Here is a 17269-nt window from a genome sequence, read left to right on the forward strand (position 1 = left end):
GAAGAGGTGGTATTTTTGCCTGTTTTGTTGATTGATACTACTCATGTGCTTATTTCGTTATTAAAAACTAGCAAATAATTTCTAATTAAAATTTAAGGTATATACAATTTCCAAATAGTAATTACATGTTGGTAAGTGAGGCTCTTGGTTCTATGTAATTTATTCTTGCCTCCTTTTAAAGGTTGCAGACCTCATACATTTTTTTCCCTTGAATCATGAGAGATGAAATTGCAACAGCAGTTTTCTTTGTCACAAGATTGGTGAAAAAGCATGATAAACTGAGTAAACAGCAAGTAGAAAACTTCGCAGAAAAGCTGATGACTATCTTGTTTAAAACGTACAGAAGCCACTGGCATTCTGAGTGCCCTTCGAAAGGGCAAGCCTTCAGGTGAGCGCTTGTGTGTGGAATGGGGAAGGGGAGATACAAAAACCAGCAATGGTTTTGTTGGCAGTCTACGAGGAATGCCAGTTTTGTGGACTTGGATTTATTCGTTTGAATGTGGCCTTGCTTGAAAGAGATACTTCGTGATAGTGCAGTTGAATATTCCAGCACAAACCCCCTTATGTGAGGTGGATTAAGCAATTTCTAACTTGTGTTTACGATGAAAGATACACAGTGAACGCTTGGTGAATTAATTGTGTGACAGTGATGCAACTCACATTCTGAGTGGCTGTGAGAAAAGCTGATGTTTCACTCTTATTTGTAAACCGGAGGGTGGGGAAGGGGTGAGAGAAAGCGGGGGTGAGGTGGGAGCTTTGTATATTGCAATAGAAGTCTAGAACCATATTTCTTATCAATCCTAATTAAAACAGAGTGTGGTTGCTCTCACAACGCCTGTCTGTGCCCTTGAAGTGGCTGGTAATGGTGACCTTCATGCCTGATAGTTTCTGTGATTCTCCTGCTAAAGCACCTGTCCACATGCCTTTGTTTCCCTTTCCTTGCTTTTTAAGGTGTATCAGGATAAACAATCATCAGAATAAAGATCCCATTCTACAGAGGGCTTGTGCTGAAAGTAATGTGGATTTTTCTCACCTGGGACTTCCAAAGGAGATGACCATATGGATAGATCCCTTTGAAGTTTGCTGTAGGTGAGTAATCTCATTGGAAGTAAGAGTCTGTGTTCCCTCTGACAGGTGGAAACCTTAGGTTATTTAGTCAGTTCTGTACACGTTTGTGAAAGATGGTGCTCCGAAGCCCTGGGACAACAGCGAGGGCAATGGTTGGTTAAGGTTTTAGTTGCAAACTTGATTAGACAACTCAGACTTCCAGTAGGAGTGGGAAGCACAACAATTTTGCCTAATATTTGAAATTTGATTTTAATCCCTGCCAATAGTAGATTATAATATCTAAGTCCTCCAGGCAGTATGAAGGGGGAAGAGGAGTTATCTACCATGGGGCAATTCAGTCCAACCGTTCAAACAAAAGAAATGAGTCTTTGTTTTTTTCTGAGCAGTTAAACCAAGATAGCTCATATGCTAACAATTACAACAATGCTATCAATCCCACCAATTACAACAGGGCAGTAGCTGAAGGTCATAATGTCTCTCAACTTGCTTTGCTGTCAAGTCATTTCAATTTGTTTTTCAAAATAACTCTTTTTGTAAGTTAGTGAGTTGTCTCCAGAAGAAATTAGAGATAAGCTGTGAGACTTTGAATCCCAAACACTTTATTTTCTTTTCCTACTTAGGTATGGTGAGAAAAACCATCCGTTTACAGTTGCTTCTTTCAAAGGCAGATGGGAGGAATGGGAGGTCTCCCGACAAGTCCTGGATGCGGTCAGTAGAGCCTCACTAGACTACTCCTCGGGCACTTCCTCCGATGAAGAAAGTTGTAACAAAGAGCCCCGGCTAATTCCTAAAGTCAGCAATCCGAGGAGTATTTATCAGGTAAAGTGTGTTCAAAGTCGTCTGTCTACTTTTATTCCTATTCTGATTCTAAAAATAATATGCTGACTGTAAAAGCAAAGAAACAATAATTGGAAAACATGGAAAAAAACCAAAACTACGAAGTTTAAAATCACAATATTAATATTCTGGCAAATGTTTTTCTCTGTGTGTTTTTTTTTCTTCTATATGTAGTTCCTCTACTTGGCTGAATGATCAGGATCTATACTATCGTTTGCAGTCCCATTTTTCCATATAGTATTAGGACATAAATTTCCTTTCACCTAAATTTCTTCAGAATTAAATATTAAAATTAGTGGGCTTTCTTCTTCTTTTTTTTAAACCAAACCCATAGAAAGACATGCATTGCTCTATGTTAGAAATAGTTTTATAAAACACTACCTACCCTTAGTAGGAACAATGTTCCCAACACTTTTAATTAAATTAAATTGATTTCAACCACCTAAATGGATCTCATGACTCACTAATCCACAGTTTGAAAAACACTGATCTAGGGAGATCTGTGTTGACACTTTGTATGTGTATACTTGAATATTTTCTTAAAATAATCACTTATGTATTTACATGTTAAAGCAATTTAAATACTTAAAATTTTAATATTCATTTGCTTTCCTAGTAATTTACTCAGTTAATCTAGATATCTACCAATAATAAATTATTTCCACATTGTTTTATAAAAAAAGCTGATAACTTATACAGAGATGTCTGAATTTTAAATTATTTCTGGAGATTTGATTCTCAGACATGGAATTACTGGGTCATTAAAATATATGGACATTTTACTCATTCTCAATGTACAGCTAAAGTACGTTTTAGAAAATTATATTTATTTGTAATCTAACCAGCTTTATGTGAAAATGTTTACCATTTTTCCTAAAATTGAGTATTCTCACTTAAAAATAGTTTTAATAACAATACTATTACAGATATTATTAATGTTAAAAATTAAAAATCTCCATGTCCCCAAATGTTTTAGGTATTTACGGTCTTAATGAATTTCCTCTTTTTTATCTACTTATCATTTAAGTTCTGAATGTATTAGTATAGGCTCTTCAAACTTTAAGAGTATTTTAACTTGTCATTTTACTGGAAAATATTATTTCTCTAGCTTGTGTAGTTTTCTAAACTATATATATAGTTTATACATAGTTCTATATGTATAAAATTTTAAAATTATATAGTGAAACTAGAGGCCCGGTGCATGAAAATTCATGCACTCAGGGAGTCCCTCAGCCCGGCCTGTGCCCTCTCACAGTCCAGGACCACTCGGGATGTCCACCAGCTTGGCTTAGGTCCACTCCCCGGGGGATCAGGCCTAAGCTGGCAGTCAGATATCCCACTGGCAGCCGGGGAGCCCTCTGAGGATGTCCACCTGCCGACTTAGGCCTGCTCCCCAGGGGATTGGGCCCAAGTTGGCAGTCAGACATCCCTCTGGCAGCCCAGGAGCCCCCAGGGGAGCAGGCCTAAGCCTTTAGTCGAACATCCGTAGCGCTACTGCCCACCACTGTGCTGGCCAGCCATGAGCTGGCTTCTGGCTTGAGCAGTGCTCCCCCTGTGGAAGCGCACTAACCACCAGGGGGCAGCTCCTGCATTGAGCGTCTGCCCTCTGGTGGTCAGTGCACGTCATAGCGACCAGTCATTCCCTGGTAGTTCCACAATTAGTGTCAGTTTGCATATTACTCTTTTATTATATAGGATATTTGCCCTTAATTCTATTTTTAATTAAATTTTTAATTAATTAATTTATTGTCTAAAGTTTTACATATGATATGTCTCCTTTTTCCCTGCTTGACCCCCTGACCGCCCCCAGCCATTCCCATCCTGGGCAAGCCCCCACCGCCCCAGTGTCTGTGTCCATTGGTTACACTAATATACATGCATACAAGTCCTTTGATTGCTCTCTACTCCTCCCCGCCCCCATTCCCTGCCATTTGTCTCTGGATCTATTCTTGTTCATCAAATTATGTTGATCATTATATCCCACATATGAGTGAGATCATGTGATATTTATCTTCTCTGACTATTTTATTTTGCTTAGCAATAATGTTCTCCAGTTCCATCCATGCTGTTGCAAATGGTAAAAGTTCCTTCTATTTTATAGTGGCATAGTATTCCACTGTGTAGATGTACCACAGTTTTTTAATCCACTCATCTGCTGATGGGCACTTAGGCTGTTTCCAAATCTTAGCTATTATAAATTGTGCTGCTATGAACATAGGGGTACATATTTCCTTTCTGATTGGTGTCTCTGGTTTCTTGGGATATAGTCCTAGAAGTGGGAATATTGGGTCAAATGGGAGTTCCATTTTTAACTTTTTGAGGGAACTCCATACTGTCTTCCACAGTGGCTGCACCAGTATGCATTCCCACCAGCAGTGCAAGAGGGTTCCTTTTTCTCTGCATCCTCACCAGTACTTGTCATTTGTTTATTTGTTGATGATAGCCATTTTGACAGGTGTGAGATGGTATCTCATTGTTGTTTTGATTTGCATCTCTCGGATGATTAGTGACTTTGAGCATGTTTTCATATGTCTCTGGGCCTTCTCTATGTCCTCTTTCAATAAGTGTCTATTTAGGTCCTTTGCTCATTTTTTGATTGGATCGTTTATCTTCCTTTTGTTAAGTTGTATGAGTTCTCTGTAAATTTTGGAGATTAAACCCTTACCTGAAATATCATTGGCAAATATGTTTTCCCATGCAGTGGGCTTTTTGTTGTTGTTGTTTTGTTGATGGTTTCTTTTGCTGTGCAGAAGCTTTTTATTTTGATGTAGTCCCATTTGTTTATTTTCTCCTTAGTCTCCATTGCCCTAGGAGCTGTGTCTGTAAAGATATTGCTACGACATATGTCTGCTATTTTGCTGCCTATGGAGTCTTGTAGGATTTTTATGGTGTCCTGTCTTACATTTAAATCCTTTAGCCATTTTGAGTTTTTGTGTATGGTGTAAGTTGGTGAGCTAGTTTCATTTTTTTTGCTTGTATCTGACCAAATTTCCCAACACCATTTATTGAAGAGACTGTCTTGACGCCATTGTATGCTCTTGCCTCCTTTGTCAAATATTAATTGAGCATAATGACTTGGGATGATTTCTGGGTTCTCTGATCTGTTCCATTGGTCTATATGTCTGTTTTTGTGCCAGTACCAGGCAGTTTTGAGAACTGTGGCTTGGTAATATAACTTGATATCTGGTATTGTGATCCCTCCAACTTTGTTCTTCTTTCTCAGGATTGTTGTGGCTATTCGGGGTCTGTTTTTTATTCCAGATAAATTTTTGGAGAGTTTGTTCTAGATCTTTGAAGTATGCCATTAGTGTTTCAATGGGGATTGCATTAAATCTGTAGATTGCTTTGGGTATTATGGACATTTTAATGATGTTGATTCTACCAATCCATGAACATGATATGTTCTTCCATTTGTTTATGCCTTCCTCTATCTCTTTTTTCAGTGTCCTGTAGTTTTCCCAGTACAGGTCTTTTATGTTAAGTTTATTCCTAGGTATTGTAATTTTTTTGGTGCAATGGTAAATGGAATTGTTTTTTTGTTTCTCTGTGAGTTCATTTTTGGTGTATAAAAAGGCTATAGATTTCTGGTTGTTAATTTTGTATCCTGCTACATTGCCAAATTCATTTATTAGGTCTAGCAGATTTTTTTTTTAAATATATTTTATTGATTTTTTTACAGAGAGGAAGGGAGAGAGATGGAGAGCTAGAAACATCGATGAGAGAGAAACATCGATCAGCTGCCTCCTGCACACCTCCTACTGGGGATGTGCCCGCAACCAAGGTACATGCCCTTGACTGGAATCGAACCTGGGACCTTTCAGTCCGCAGGCTGACGCTCTAACCCCTGAGCCAAACCGGTTTCGGCAGGTCTAGTAGATTTTTGATGGTTTTCTATGTATAGTATCATGTCATCTGTGAATAAGGACAGTTTTACTTCTTCTTTTCCAATTTGGATGCCTTTTATTTCTTCTTCTTGTCTGATTGCTATGGCTAGCATTTCCAGTGCTATGTTGAACAGGAGTGGTGAAAGTGAGCATCCCTGTCTTGTTCCCGTTCTCAGGGGAAATGAGTTTAGTTTTTTCCCATTGAGTATGATGTTAACTGTAGGTTTGTCATATAAGGCTTTTATTATGTTGAGGTATGATCTCTCTATTCCCACTTTGCTGAGAGTTTTTATCAAGAAAGGGTGTTGGATTTTGTCAAATGCTTTTACTGCATTGATTGATGTGATTATGTGACTTTTGTCTCTCAATTTGTTTTATATGATGTATCACATTTATTGATTTTCAGATATTGTACCATACTTGCATCCCCGGTATAAATCCCACTTGGCCATGGTGTATGATCTTTCTAATGTAATGCTGAATCCGATTTGCTAGAATTTTTATGAGGATTTTAGCATCTATGTTCATCAAGGATATTGGCCTGTAGTTGTCTTTTTTTTTGTGGTGTCTTTATCTGGTTTTGGAATTAGGGTAATGCTGGCTTCATAGAAAGAGCTTGGAAGTGTTGCTTCCTCTTGAATTTTTTGGAATAGTCTGAGAAGGATAGGTTTTAGTTCTTCTTGAATGCTTGGTAGAACTCCTCTGTAAAGTCATCCAGACCAGGGCTTTTGTTTGCTGGAAGATTTTTTTTATCACTGCTTCATTTTCTTTGGTAGTTATCGGCCTGTTTTTTTTATTCTTCCTGATTGAGTTTTAGGAGCTTGTATTTTTCTAAGAATATGTCCATTTCATCTAGATTGTCCATTTTGTTGGAATAGAGTTGTTCTTAGTATTTTTTCATAATCCTTTGTATTTCTGTTGGATTGGTTGTTACTTCACCTCTTTCATCTCTGATTTTGTTTATTTGGGTCCTCTCTCTTTGCTTCTTGGTGAGCCTGGCTAGAGGTTCATCAAACTTATTTATCCTTTCAAAGAACCAGCTCTTGGTTTTGTTGATCTTTTGTATTTTTTTTTTTTTGTCTCTATGTTGTATATTTCTGCTCTGATCTTTATAATTTCCTTCCTTCTGCTTACACTGGGCTTTTCTTGTTGCCCTTTTTCTAACTCTTTTGAGTTGTAGGTTTAGATAATTTATTACAATTTTTTTCTTGTTTTTTTAGGTAGGTTTGTAGAGCTGTGAACTTCCCTCTCAAGACTGCTTTCACTGTGTCCCATAGATTTTGGATTGTTGTGTTTTCATTGTCATTTGTTGCCATGATGCTTTTTATTTCTTCCTTGATATCTTTGGTATCCCAATCATTTTTAATAGCATGCTATTTAGCCTCCAGGTGTTTGATTTTTTTCATTGCATTTATTGTAGTTGATTTCTAATTTTATGCCATTGTGATATGAGAAGATGCTTGATATGATTTCTATCTTCTTGAATTTGGAGAGACTTTGCCTGTGACCCAATATGTGGTCTATCTTTAAAAATGACCCATGTGCACTTGTGAAGAATGTATATTCTGTGGCTTTGGGGTGAAATGTTCTGAAGATGTCAATTAATCCCATCTGATCTGGTGAGTCATTTAGGATTGCTGTTTCTTTGCTGATTTTTTGTTTAGAGGATTTATCCTGTGATTTTAGTGGGGTATTAAAGTCCCCTATTATTACTGTATTGCTGTCAATCTCTTCCTTGATATCCTTCAGAAGTTTTTTTTTTTTTTTTTATGTATTTGGGTGCTCCTCTATTGGGTGCATATATATTTACCAGAGTTATGTCTTCTTGTTGAATTGCTCCCTTTAATATTATGAAATGGCCTTCCTTATCTCTTGTTATGGCCTTCAATTTGAGGTCTAATTTGTCAGATATAAGTATTGCTACCTCAGCTTTTTTTTTCATTTTCATTTTCCTGAAAAATCTTTTTCCATCCCTTAACCATCAGTCTGTGTGATTCCTTTGTTCTGAGGTAGATCTCCTGTAGACAGTAGATAAATGGGTCATGTTTTCTTATCCACTCAGCTACTCTAGGTCTTTTGATTGGGGTATTTAATCCATTTACATTTAAAGTTATTATTGACAGGTACTTGTTTGTCACCATTTTTATTCTTTATGCCTGTGTTCCTTCTTCCCTTCCTATTTCTTCTTTTTACAGCAGACCCTTTAGCATTTCTTGCATTGCTGGTTTGGTGGTAATAAACTCCCTTAGTCCTTTTTTGTCTGTGAAGCTCCTGATTTCACCCTCAACTCTGACTGATAGCCTTCCTAGGTACAGTATTCTTGGATTCAGACCCTTGCTTTGCATGGCTTCATATATTTCATTCCATTTCCTTCTGGCCTGATGTGTTGCTGATGGGAGATCCCTTGTAGGTAACTTTCTGTCTCTCTCTGGCAGCCTTTAAGAGTCTTACTTTGTCGTTGATATTTTCCAATTTAATTATAATGTGTCTTGGTGTCAGTCTTTTGGAGTTCATCTTGTTTGGGACTCTGTGAGCTTCTTGGACTTGTGTGAGTTTTTTCTTCTTCCCAATATCAGGGAAGTTTTCTGTCATTATTTCTTCAAACAGGTTTTCTATTCCTTGCTCAGTTTCCTCTCCTTCTGGAACCCCTATTATGCAGATGTTGTTTCGTTTTGTGTTATTCCAAAGTTCCCTTAGGCTCTCCTCATGTTTTTTATTTTTTTTTTCCCAGTTGCTGCTCTGCTTGGGTATTTTTTCCTACCTTGTCTTCTAGCTCACTGATGTGGTCCTCCGCTTCTTCTAGTCTACTGTTGACGCTGTCTATTGTGTTCTTTATTGCAGCGATGTCATTTTTCATTTCTTCTTGGTTCTTCATTTCCTCCTGGTTCTTACATATATTGCTGACTTTGTCTTCCATCCTTTTCAGTGTCCTTATGTCCATTGCACTGAATTCTTTCTCTGGAAATATTGCTTGCCTCCCTTTTGTTTACTTCCTCTTCTGGTGATTCCTCCTTTTTTTTTTTTTATAAATATGGGGGCTGTTTCTTTGTTTCTCCATGTTCGCTCCTCTCATTGTATCTGGTTATGTAGCTCGCACTCTCCTGCATTGACTTTAAAGGCACAAAATACAACATGACAAGACACAACACACAGGGCACCAAACACAAATGTATTCACAATACCAATTACCAGAAATAAAGGTGACCACCAGAGAAAAGAGAATTAGGAGAGAGAAAAGAGCAAAAATGATATTGAGAAAAGAAAAAAACATAACAGAAAAGAAGAAAAAAGAAGGGGGAAAATATATATATATGGAGAAAACTCCAAAAAACCAACAGTGAATCCAAAAAATGCAAACAACAAATAGTCTGAGATGAATGCAAACAATGAACAACAACTAATCCAAAAAATGCAAACAACAAGCACGCAGCTGAATCTGAGGAGGCAGAGCTCTCTCCAGGCGATCTCTGATCTTTCCATCCACGGATTGCCTCATCATCTATGTTTAATTCACCAATTCTGGGTGGATGATGATCGATTCAGCTGTTCCTTCTATCTCCCCCTGGACAAAGTTTTTAGCCGCCTGTGGCTGGAGTCTCGGTGTTCAAGCGTTCATAGCTGAGGTAGCTGGTCCCTGGGTGATGTGGTTGTAGGGTCCCAGGAAGTATCCGAGGTCTCCCAGGTTGAAGGTAAGGCTAAGCTTCTGATCACAGCTGCTCTCCCCTTCAAGATGGCATGGTCGCTGTGGCAGAGTCAGCTGCTCAGGAGAGATTTCAGCAATAGTAGAGGCTGCCCAGCCAGTCCACAACAATCCCGTGGAATATAGCTGTCCCTCAGTCACAAATACAGACACTCCATGCACGGCAACGCACTCTCCTTTAGCTCTCTCACTCACACACTATCTTGCAGCCTGCTGTCCTGTTGGCTGCTGTATTTTCTCCTATCCCAAGAGCTAATTCTATTTTTATGCTTAGAAAGGCCACCTTCCATTTAGGGATCAGCTATATTCTTCTAGAGCAATATCCTTTCAGAGTATATTCTATAAAATATCTATATTGGTCACTTGAGATGTTTAAAATAGATATTTCTAGACCTCCACCCAGAGATCATGATTAGACTGTTTTGGATTCCACCAGTGAGGTGGGGTGAGATAGGGGAGAACATACAAATATATAGATATTTGCATAAATGTGTTTTTTAAAATTTTATTTGAATTTTTAAAAAAAATTATTTAAAGGTATGAAATTAACTTGCTTTGTACCCTCGGAAATGCTAGCCAATTTTCCAAATATGATTATCCACTTCTCTTCATTTGTACTTCCTATGCTTTTAAAACATTTAATTTCTAAGTTATAGGTTTTATTTAATCCTTAGAGCTAGCTTATTAGTTTAAAAAATATCTTTATGCTACCGTTTTATCCTTTTTTTCTTCTTTTTTCTAGGTTGAAAACTTGAAACAGCCCTTTCAAACTTGGTTCCAAATCCCCCCAAAAAAGAACATAGTGGATGGCCGTCTGGGCCACCTGAGAAATGCTTATCACATGCTGCATAAGAACCCCAAGGGTCATAAGCCTGGGGCTGTGTGCCAGATGGACAGGTACCACTGGGTCAACACCAGCCGATAAGGCAGTGGCTGCGTGCTCAGTGCCATAGCGCTCAGAGGAGCCACTTTATTTTCTCTAAAACAAAACTAGTCTGAGGTTGAGAGGCTCATGAAATAGAAAAAGTAACAGGGACCAGGATGCATGATGGTGAATCCTCTCACACAAATCATGACACTGTTCTTAGCTGTACTTTTAATTCTTATTTAATTTTATATGAAGTTTTATATAACACTAATGAATGTACCCTGAAGGTAATAGAATGAAGATATTAACCTGTGATAAGATTTAATGAATTATGAAAAGTAACAGTTTAAATAAATGTGTTGTTTTTAATATATTCCTCGTTCAGTTTGTTGCAAGAAAATTTTAAAAGTTTATTAGCCATTAAAAAAAAAAAGTAGATCTTCATTTAGGGAAGAGTGAGCCTCATAATATAGTTTTCTGGTTCTACTCTATTACCTGCTGTCACTTTTATTTCATAAGGCCAGTGAGAGCTTATTTGAAAATTGCTCTTTAAAATAGATAACTATCTTTTTTAAAAAAAATTGTTTTTATTTCTAAACCTCTTAATAGACTTAATAATTATGACTTATTTTGTAAGAGTGATACATGCTCATCATAATAATTCAAGCTAAGTAGAAAAAAAGCACCAAGAAAATTAAAAGTGATCACGTCCAGCCAGAAATTACCATTATTCACATGAAATGGTGACCATATTCCAGTCATTCTCCTCTATAGAAAGAGAAAAGACTCTAAACACACAACTTAACAAGAAAACAATACTACAGAAGCCACTTATAAATATTTGGATTTAATTTTATTTGATCTTAGCAAAACAAACTAAAGTGAAACAGAATTGTTGAAATATTCATCAGCTTTTCTATCACAAAATATCTTGTTTCCTGAAAGATTTCTTTATATTTATAAAAGGAAAACACCAAGAGGCTGGAATAATCTTTAACACATAAAAAAAAATCATACAGTATTGGTTATTTATTGTTATGTAAGCTGTAGAAATTAGCACTCTTATTTTTTCTTTGTCCCTTATTTCCCATGTCATTTTTTTTAACTGAGATGTAATCGACAGATAGCAATATATTATTTTCAGGTATACAACATGATTTGGATATTTGTATACCCTGTGAAATCATCACCACAATAAGTCTAGTTAACATGCACCATCATACATAGTTACAAAATTTTTCTTATGACAACTTTTAAGATTTACTCTTTTAGCAACTTTCAAATATGTGACCTTTTTAATGCCACAGTTTAACATTTATGTTCTGTCCTAAAACAATTATTCCTATAGTTTTTTCTTAGTTCTAATGTTAAAACTGATTCAGTGTTCATCAATAAACTTTTCTATACTGTGAAATCTATTTTGATTCATCTTTGGTGAACTGGATTTTATTGTTTAGCAGCTTTTCTTTTTTAAAAAATAAATTTTTTGAGATAATTGTAAATTTACATACAGTTAAGAAATAGAGAAGATACTGCGCACCCTTTACCCACTTTCCACCAATGGTAACATTTTGTGAAACTATAATATCACAACCAGATACAGAACATTTGCATCACCTGCCAGCATCCCTCTTGTCATACCCACTTCCCTACCACTCTCATCCCTTCCTTAACCCCCTTGACAACTACTAATCTGTTCCCCATTTCTATAATTTTGTCACCTCAAGAATGTTATAAATGAAATCATATGTAGGTAACCTTTTGGGGTTGGCTTTTTTCACTAAGCAAAGTTCTCTGAAGATTCACCCAGGTGGCTGCATGTATCAGTAGTTTGTTCCTTATTATATATCATGGTATGGATATACCAAGATTTGTTTAACTATTTGCCTATTGAAGGATGACAACTGAGTTGTTTCTAGTTTGGGGGATTATGAATAAAACTACTATAAACACTCATGCACATAGACTGGGTACATAAGTTTTTTTTTTCTTCTCTGGGATAAGTGCCTAAGAGTGCAAATAATGGGTCACATGGTTGTATGTTTGGATTTGTAAGAAGCTATCACACTGTTGTTGTTGTTGTTTTAAAATATATTTTATTGACTTTTTTAATGGAGAGGAAGGGAGAGGGATGGAGAGTTAGAAACATCGATGAGAGAGAAGCAGAGATCAGCTGCTTCCTGCACCCCCCCGCCCCCCTGGGGATGTGCTTGCAACCAAGGTACATGCCCCTGACTGGAATTGAACCTAGGACCCTTCAGCCCCCAGGCTGATGCTCTATCCAGTGAGCCAAACCGGCTAGGGCTCTCACACTGTTTTATAGAGTGGCTGTACCATTACTCCCACCAGCAATGTATGCAGGATGTAGTTTCTCCATATCTGTGCCTGCCTTTGGTTTTGAATGGCTTAAACTAAAAAACAGAAAATAGTTTCACATCATTGTAGTTTTAATTTACATTTCCTCAATGGTTAGTGATGTCGAACATCTTTTCATGTACTCATTTACCATCTATCTATTCTCTTGGGTGAAGTATCTGTGCATGTCTTCTGGCCATCTCAGGAAGGGATTCCTCATAGATGTTGGACTGGTATGGAAGTTCCAGCTGCTCATGTTGTTTCTACTAATAACTTTGGTGAGAGTGGCCCTATTACCAGTGGCAACAGTGAAAGTTCTCTCTCTTTACATGGCCTCTGCTGATGCCACTCCAGTGGGAAGGTGGTGGTGAGGGGACTTATTGCTGCCATATTGTTAGTAGATGTCTAGATTTGCCCCATGGTCTCTACTGACCTCACGGGGTTGAGGCGGGGTTTGTGACTGCCCTGTGGGGATGAAAGATGACAATGCCCCGCTGCTACTTGGTCTTTTCTGGCATCACCACAGGAGGAGGTTGGGGTGCCTTATTACAGGTTGGTAAGAGGGGGTGTGTGTCTAGTCTCCCTATCAACTTTTCTTGGTGTGGTTGGAGGCAGGGTTTTGTGTTTGTCTGTATTTTGGGCTGTGATTTTTGGCTGGAGTAAAGCAGCCATTGTCTAAAGGTTTTCTGTCTCCGTAGGCTGCTCCTTTCTCAGTCCTCTGGCTGAAGAGAGCAGGCGTTTGTGGCGCTCTTTCGGTCTGTGCTCAGGAGTGTTTGTGGGCTGCTGGGGTTTATTGCTAAGTTTGGAATACATGGAGAAAAAAGAGACGCTGTGGAGTTTACCATCATATGCTGCCTTGGATTCAGAGGTCCCTGGCTGTTCTGTTTTCTTCTCTACACCTTTCAAAATCTTCTTGTTTATTTTTTATACATAATGCCCAGGGATTTTAGTTGTATTTGGTGGGAGGAGTAGGGAAAAGTATGCCACTTCCTGGAAACAGAAGTCTATGCACTACTTTTGAAATTAAAAACCAAATTTTCTTACAACAATTAAGTATAATATTTTTGGGAAAGGGTTCTTTTTGTTAATAGTTGGTGAAATATGGCTTCTGGATCTATTAAGGTTTTCTTATCCTTTTTCTGCTCAGTGGCCTATTGTGTGTGTATGTGTGTGCATACAAGCTAATTCCTTAAAGATAACTCGAATATCAAAACTTAATCTCACATTTATTGATTTAACTCAGCAATAAATACACAGAATACCACAGGAAAGAGAACATGGTCCCTGCCTTGTAATCTGTGGCATTTCCATTAAAAAGTGCATGCTTACTAAAAACTTCCAGCTGTTAATGGAATCAGGAGGAGGGCCCAAGAAATCGGGAAGTTGGATCATGTTTGAATAGGTGCATTGCTCAGCCAAAACTAAGAATACACAAGAGAGCTTTACTTTCTGCACAGCATTTTTCTTTACCACCTCTCTTAGAGGCCCTGGACTTTTGCCTAACTATCCTAAATAGTCTTGCATGTCTGGCATAATTAATCTCCACTTTACTCACTGGGAAATTCATTTAATAATTTATGTAAATAGTTCAATAAAGTTCTTAAGGGCATATTCCAATATTTATCATATCATCTCAAAGTACTGGAGAAGTCTTTAATCTTGTAATGTTATGCATTGATTGCGGGGGGGGGGGGGGGCGTGTGTATATAAGAATCTAATAATTTAATCTGAATGGCTATTTAAGATGGCTTAGTGAGCAAACTCGAGCAGCAAAGAAATGAGAACGGAAGGTCAGTGTAAGATGGTAGAAATGGAGGAGTTAGATGTAGTAAACTGATTCTGAGCAGATACTCTTTAAGACTTGCTTTAAAACGTTTTGATAACCTTAATTGTAAATCTCCTTGTCATGTTGTCTCACAGTGTTTTTTATTTTAACTTATTTTCCCTAAAGTAATTTACCATTATTATTTTGGTTGGAGTTAGAGTTAAATATCAGCCATGTGAAGAAATTTGATTATGACAAAAGACCTGCCAGGCTAAAAAATGTTGAATATGAATTAGATACTGCATTCACTAATTAGTTATTATTCATTATCTACCCACATAGTGTTTCTTTACTAACCTGTCTTCCTTGCATTGCTCAAGAGACTCAGTAACAATTGTTATATTAGTTTTAAAAAATCCTTTTTAAAGTGATATAAAACCCTGAATGAGAATCATCTTGGAACACAATAAAGAGAATCATCCTTGTGAGAAGCAGTTTGAATTGCTGGCATTCGATTTGTAATTTGAGCAGGTATTTGATTTGAGTTTTGTATTTGAAAAATTTTTTTGGGGGGGCTTCTATTGGTTCATGTGATGGTTGTGTCTCTCCTGATTAGCACTCAAATCCACCTTGAAACTTTAGTTTTAGATTACTGCTCATCTCTTTGAGGTGCTCCAACCAGGGCCTCCAAAGTGAACTTTGTATATGCCACATGGACTATATTTTATGTACTCTTATTCCTGATCACTAAATGTTGTGCAAATACATATAACCACTTTGTGTGATTTAGCAACAGACAATTTTAGATGTTAGTCAGTCAGACAAATGATAATATATACAAATTTTACATAGAAAGAAGGCCAATCAATGTTTTTAATTAATGGATATTTTAATAAGATATGTGATCTAATGATCTTTTACTCATAGTGAAAATGTCAGTCTGTTCTTTATCTTCTGTGATAAATATTAGCCCCTGTTATTTTATATATCACCCACGATTACAATATACCTCTATGTGATTCATATATGAGTATTATAGCTATTTAAAATATTTTGTCAGCTTCATCAGATGTGGTTTTGACATATTTAATACTACTTAATTATGCAGCCTGAAATGAAATCACCATTTTCTTTCTAGATCTAAAAAAATAAAACAAAAAGAGAAACATGTGTAGTTTATAAAAAGACAATCCACAGAATAAAGAAAAATTATTTCAGAATAAAGAATTCCTACAAATCAATTAAATAGGTGATCCAATGGGAAACGGGCAAAATACTTGACTAGACACTTCTCAAGAGAAGATTTTTAAATGGTGTACAAATATATGAAAGATGCTCAGGTTCACTGGCCACCAGGAAAGTGCAAATTAAAACCACACACCCAGAAGAATGGGTAAAACAAAAATGGAACATACTAAGAACTGGTAAAGATGAAGAGTGACCAGAACTCTTATCCATTGTTGGTGACAGTATATATTTATACAATCACTTTGGAAGTCTGACTTGTAGCATCTATTAAAGTTGAACATCTCCAATATTTATTGTCTTTTTAAAGATATGACATTTAAAATGCTTGCAAATAACTTTTTATTAAACAGCAGTAGGTACCATTATGGTATAGTGAAAGAAAACTCGAATAAGAAGTGGTGTATCCAATTTCTAATTACTTTTTGTCCTCTTCCAGCTGGGTGAACTGGGGCAAGTCTGAGTCTCAGTTTCCGCTCTCTAGGGTTAATACTTTACCTGCCTCAGGGCAGAGGGATAAATTCTGTGATTGTTTGGTCCTTTCCAACTCTTTGATATAAGATCCATATCTGTTGGTACTTGGGAAGCTCTTACTAGTAAATAAAGTGCTGATGATCTAACTTATTCATACCACCATTAATTTCTAATCCTTTGTTCTGCTTACATGCTCAATTATAGACATGGTCCCAAACACACAATAAAAAGCTTCAATGTATGCAGCAGAGTACAATCTTAATAGTGGAGATCCTAAGGGCACCTCACCTTATCTTCACCCCCAAGTTGATCTCTTGGTTTGCTTGGGAATTGTTGCTCTGTAGCAAGGATGCTTTTCAGGAAGTGTTCCATATTGGTGAAGAGGAGAAGATCTTTGGTTTTCATAATATACTGTAGAGAGTGTGGAGGACAGAATCAATACTTTTGCTCTTATCTCTTTTAAGTACTTTTGGATCTTCTTAGCCAGTATGCTGACCAGAGAGTACTATATGTAATTCTGCTTTCAAAATAAGGCCTGGCAGTAGCTCAGTGTGCTGAATGACACTTCAAACAACTAATTGATGTTTCTCTCTCTCCCCCTTTCCCTTCCTCTCTAAAATCAATAAAGGAAACATCATTGGGTGGGATTAAACAATTTAAGATGGTGGTTGGAAGAGGACTGACATTCCAGCTCCACAGCGATCTCTGTCTTGGCAAGTTGTTTTTATACATCTAAGCCTCAGTTTCCTCATCTGTAAGTTAGAAATAAAAGTAGCCTCTATTGTATAAGGACATGCAAAAGATTAAATGAGATAATGCATGTAAATCTCTTAGCAGAACATCTGGCATGTGGTACATGTGTAATACATGTGTACTATTATCTGCCTTGTAGTTAGCTCTGGTAGATTGGAACGTTTGAATATTTAGTATCAGGATACATATAAATCTATTCATTAGCATAGTAAATATATCAAAAGCCTACTCTGAGCCAGCCAGGTACATGGGCTGTATCAGGAAACAAAACAAACATCTCTGCCCTTATGGAGCTTACATTCTATCAGGGGAAGAAAACA

General features: G+C 37.1%; 1 protein-coding gene across 1 annotated transcript; it reads left to right on the plus strand.

Moving 5' to 3' along the window:
• Positions 1 to 215: 215 nt before the first annotated feature.
• BTG4 (BTG anti-proliferation factor 4) lies at positions 216 to 11681 on the plus strand (the record flags this gene model as incomplete). Its single annotated transcript, XM_079789506.1, has 4 exons — positions 216 to 388; positions 952 to 1089; positions 1689 to 1887; positions 10232 to 11681. The coding sequence occupies 4 exons, from the start codon at positions 216 to 218 to the stop codon at positions 10412 to 10414; spliced, it is 693 nt and encodes a 230-aa protein (XP_079645632.1). The 3' UTR covers positions 10415 to 11681.
• Between the last annotated feature and the right edge of the window lie 5588 nt (positions 11682 to 17269).

This window comes from Cnephaeus nilssonii (genome assembly GCF_951640355.1).
Source record: "Cnephaeus nilssonii genome assembly, chromosome: 13".
NCBI lineage: Eukaryota > Metazoa > Chordata > Mammalia > Chiroptera > Vespertilionidae > Cnephaeus > Cnephaeus nilssonii.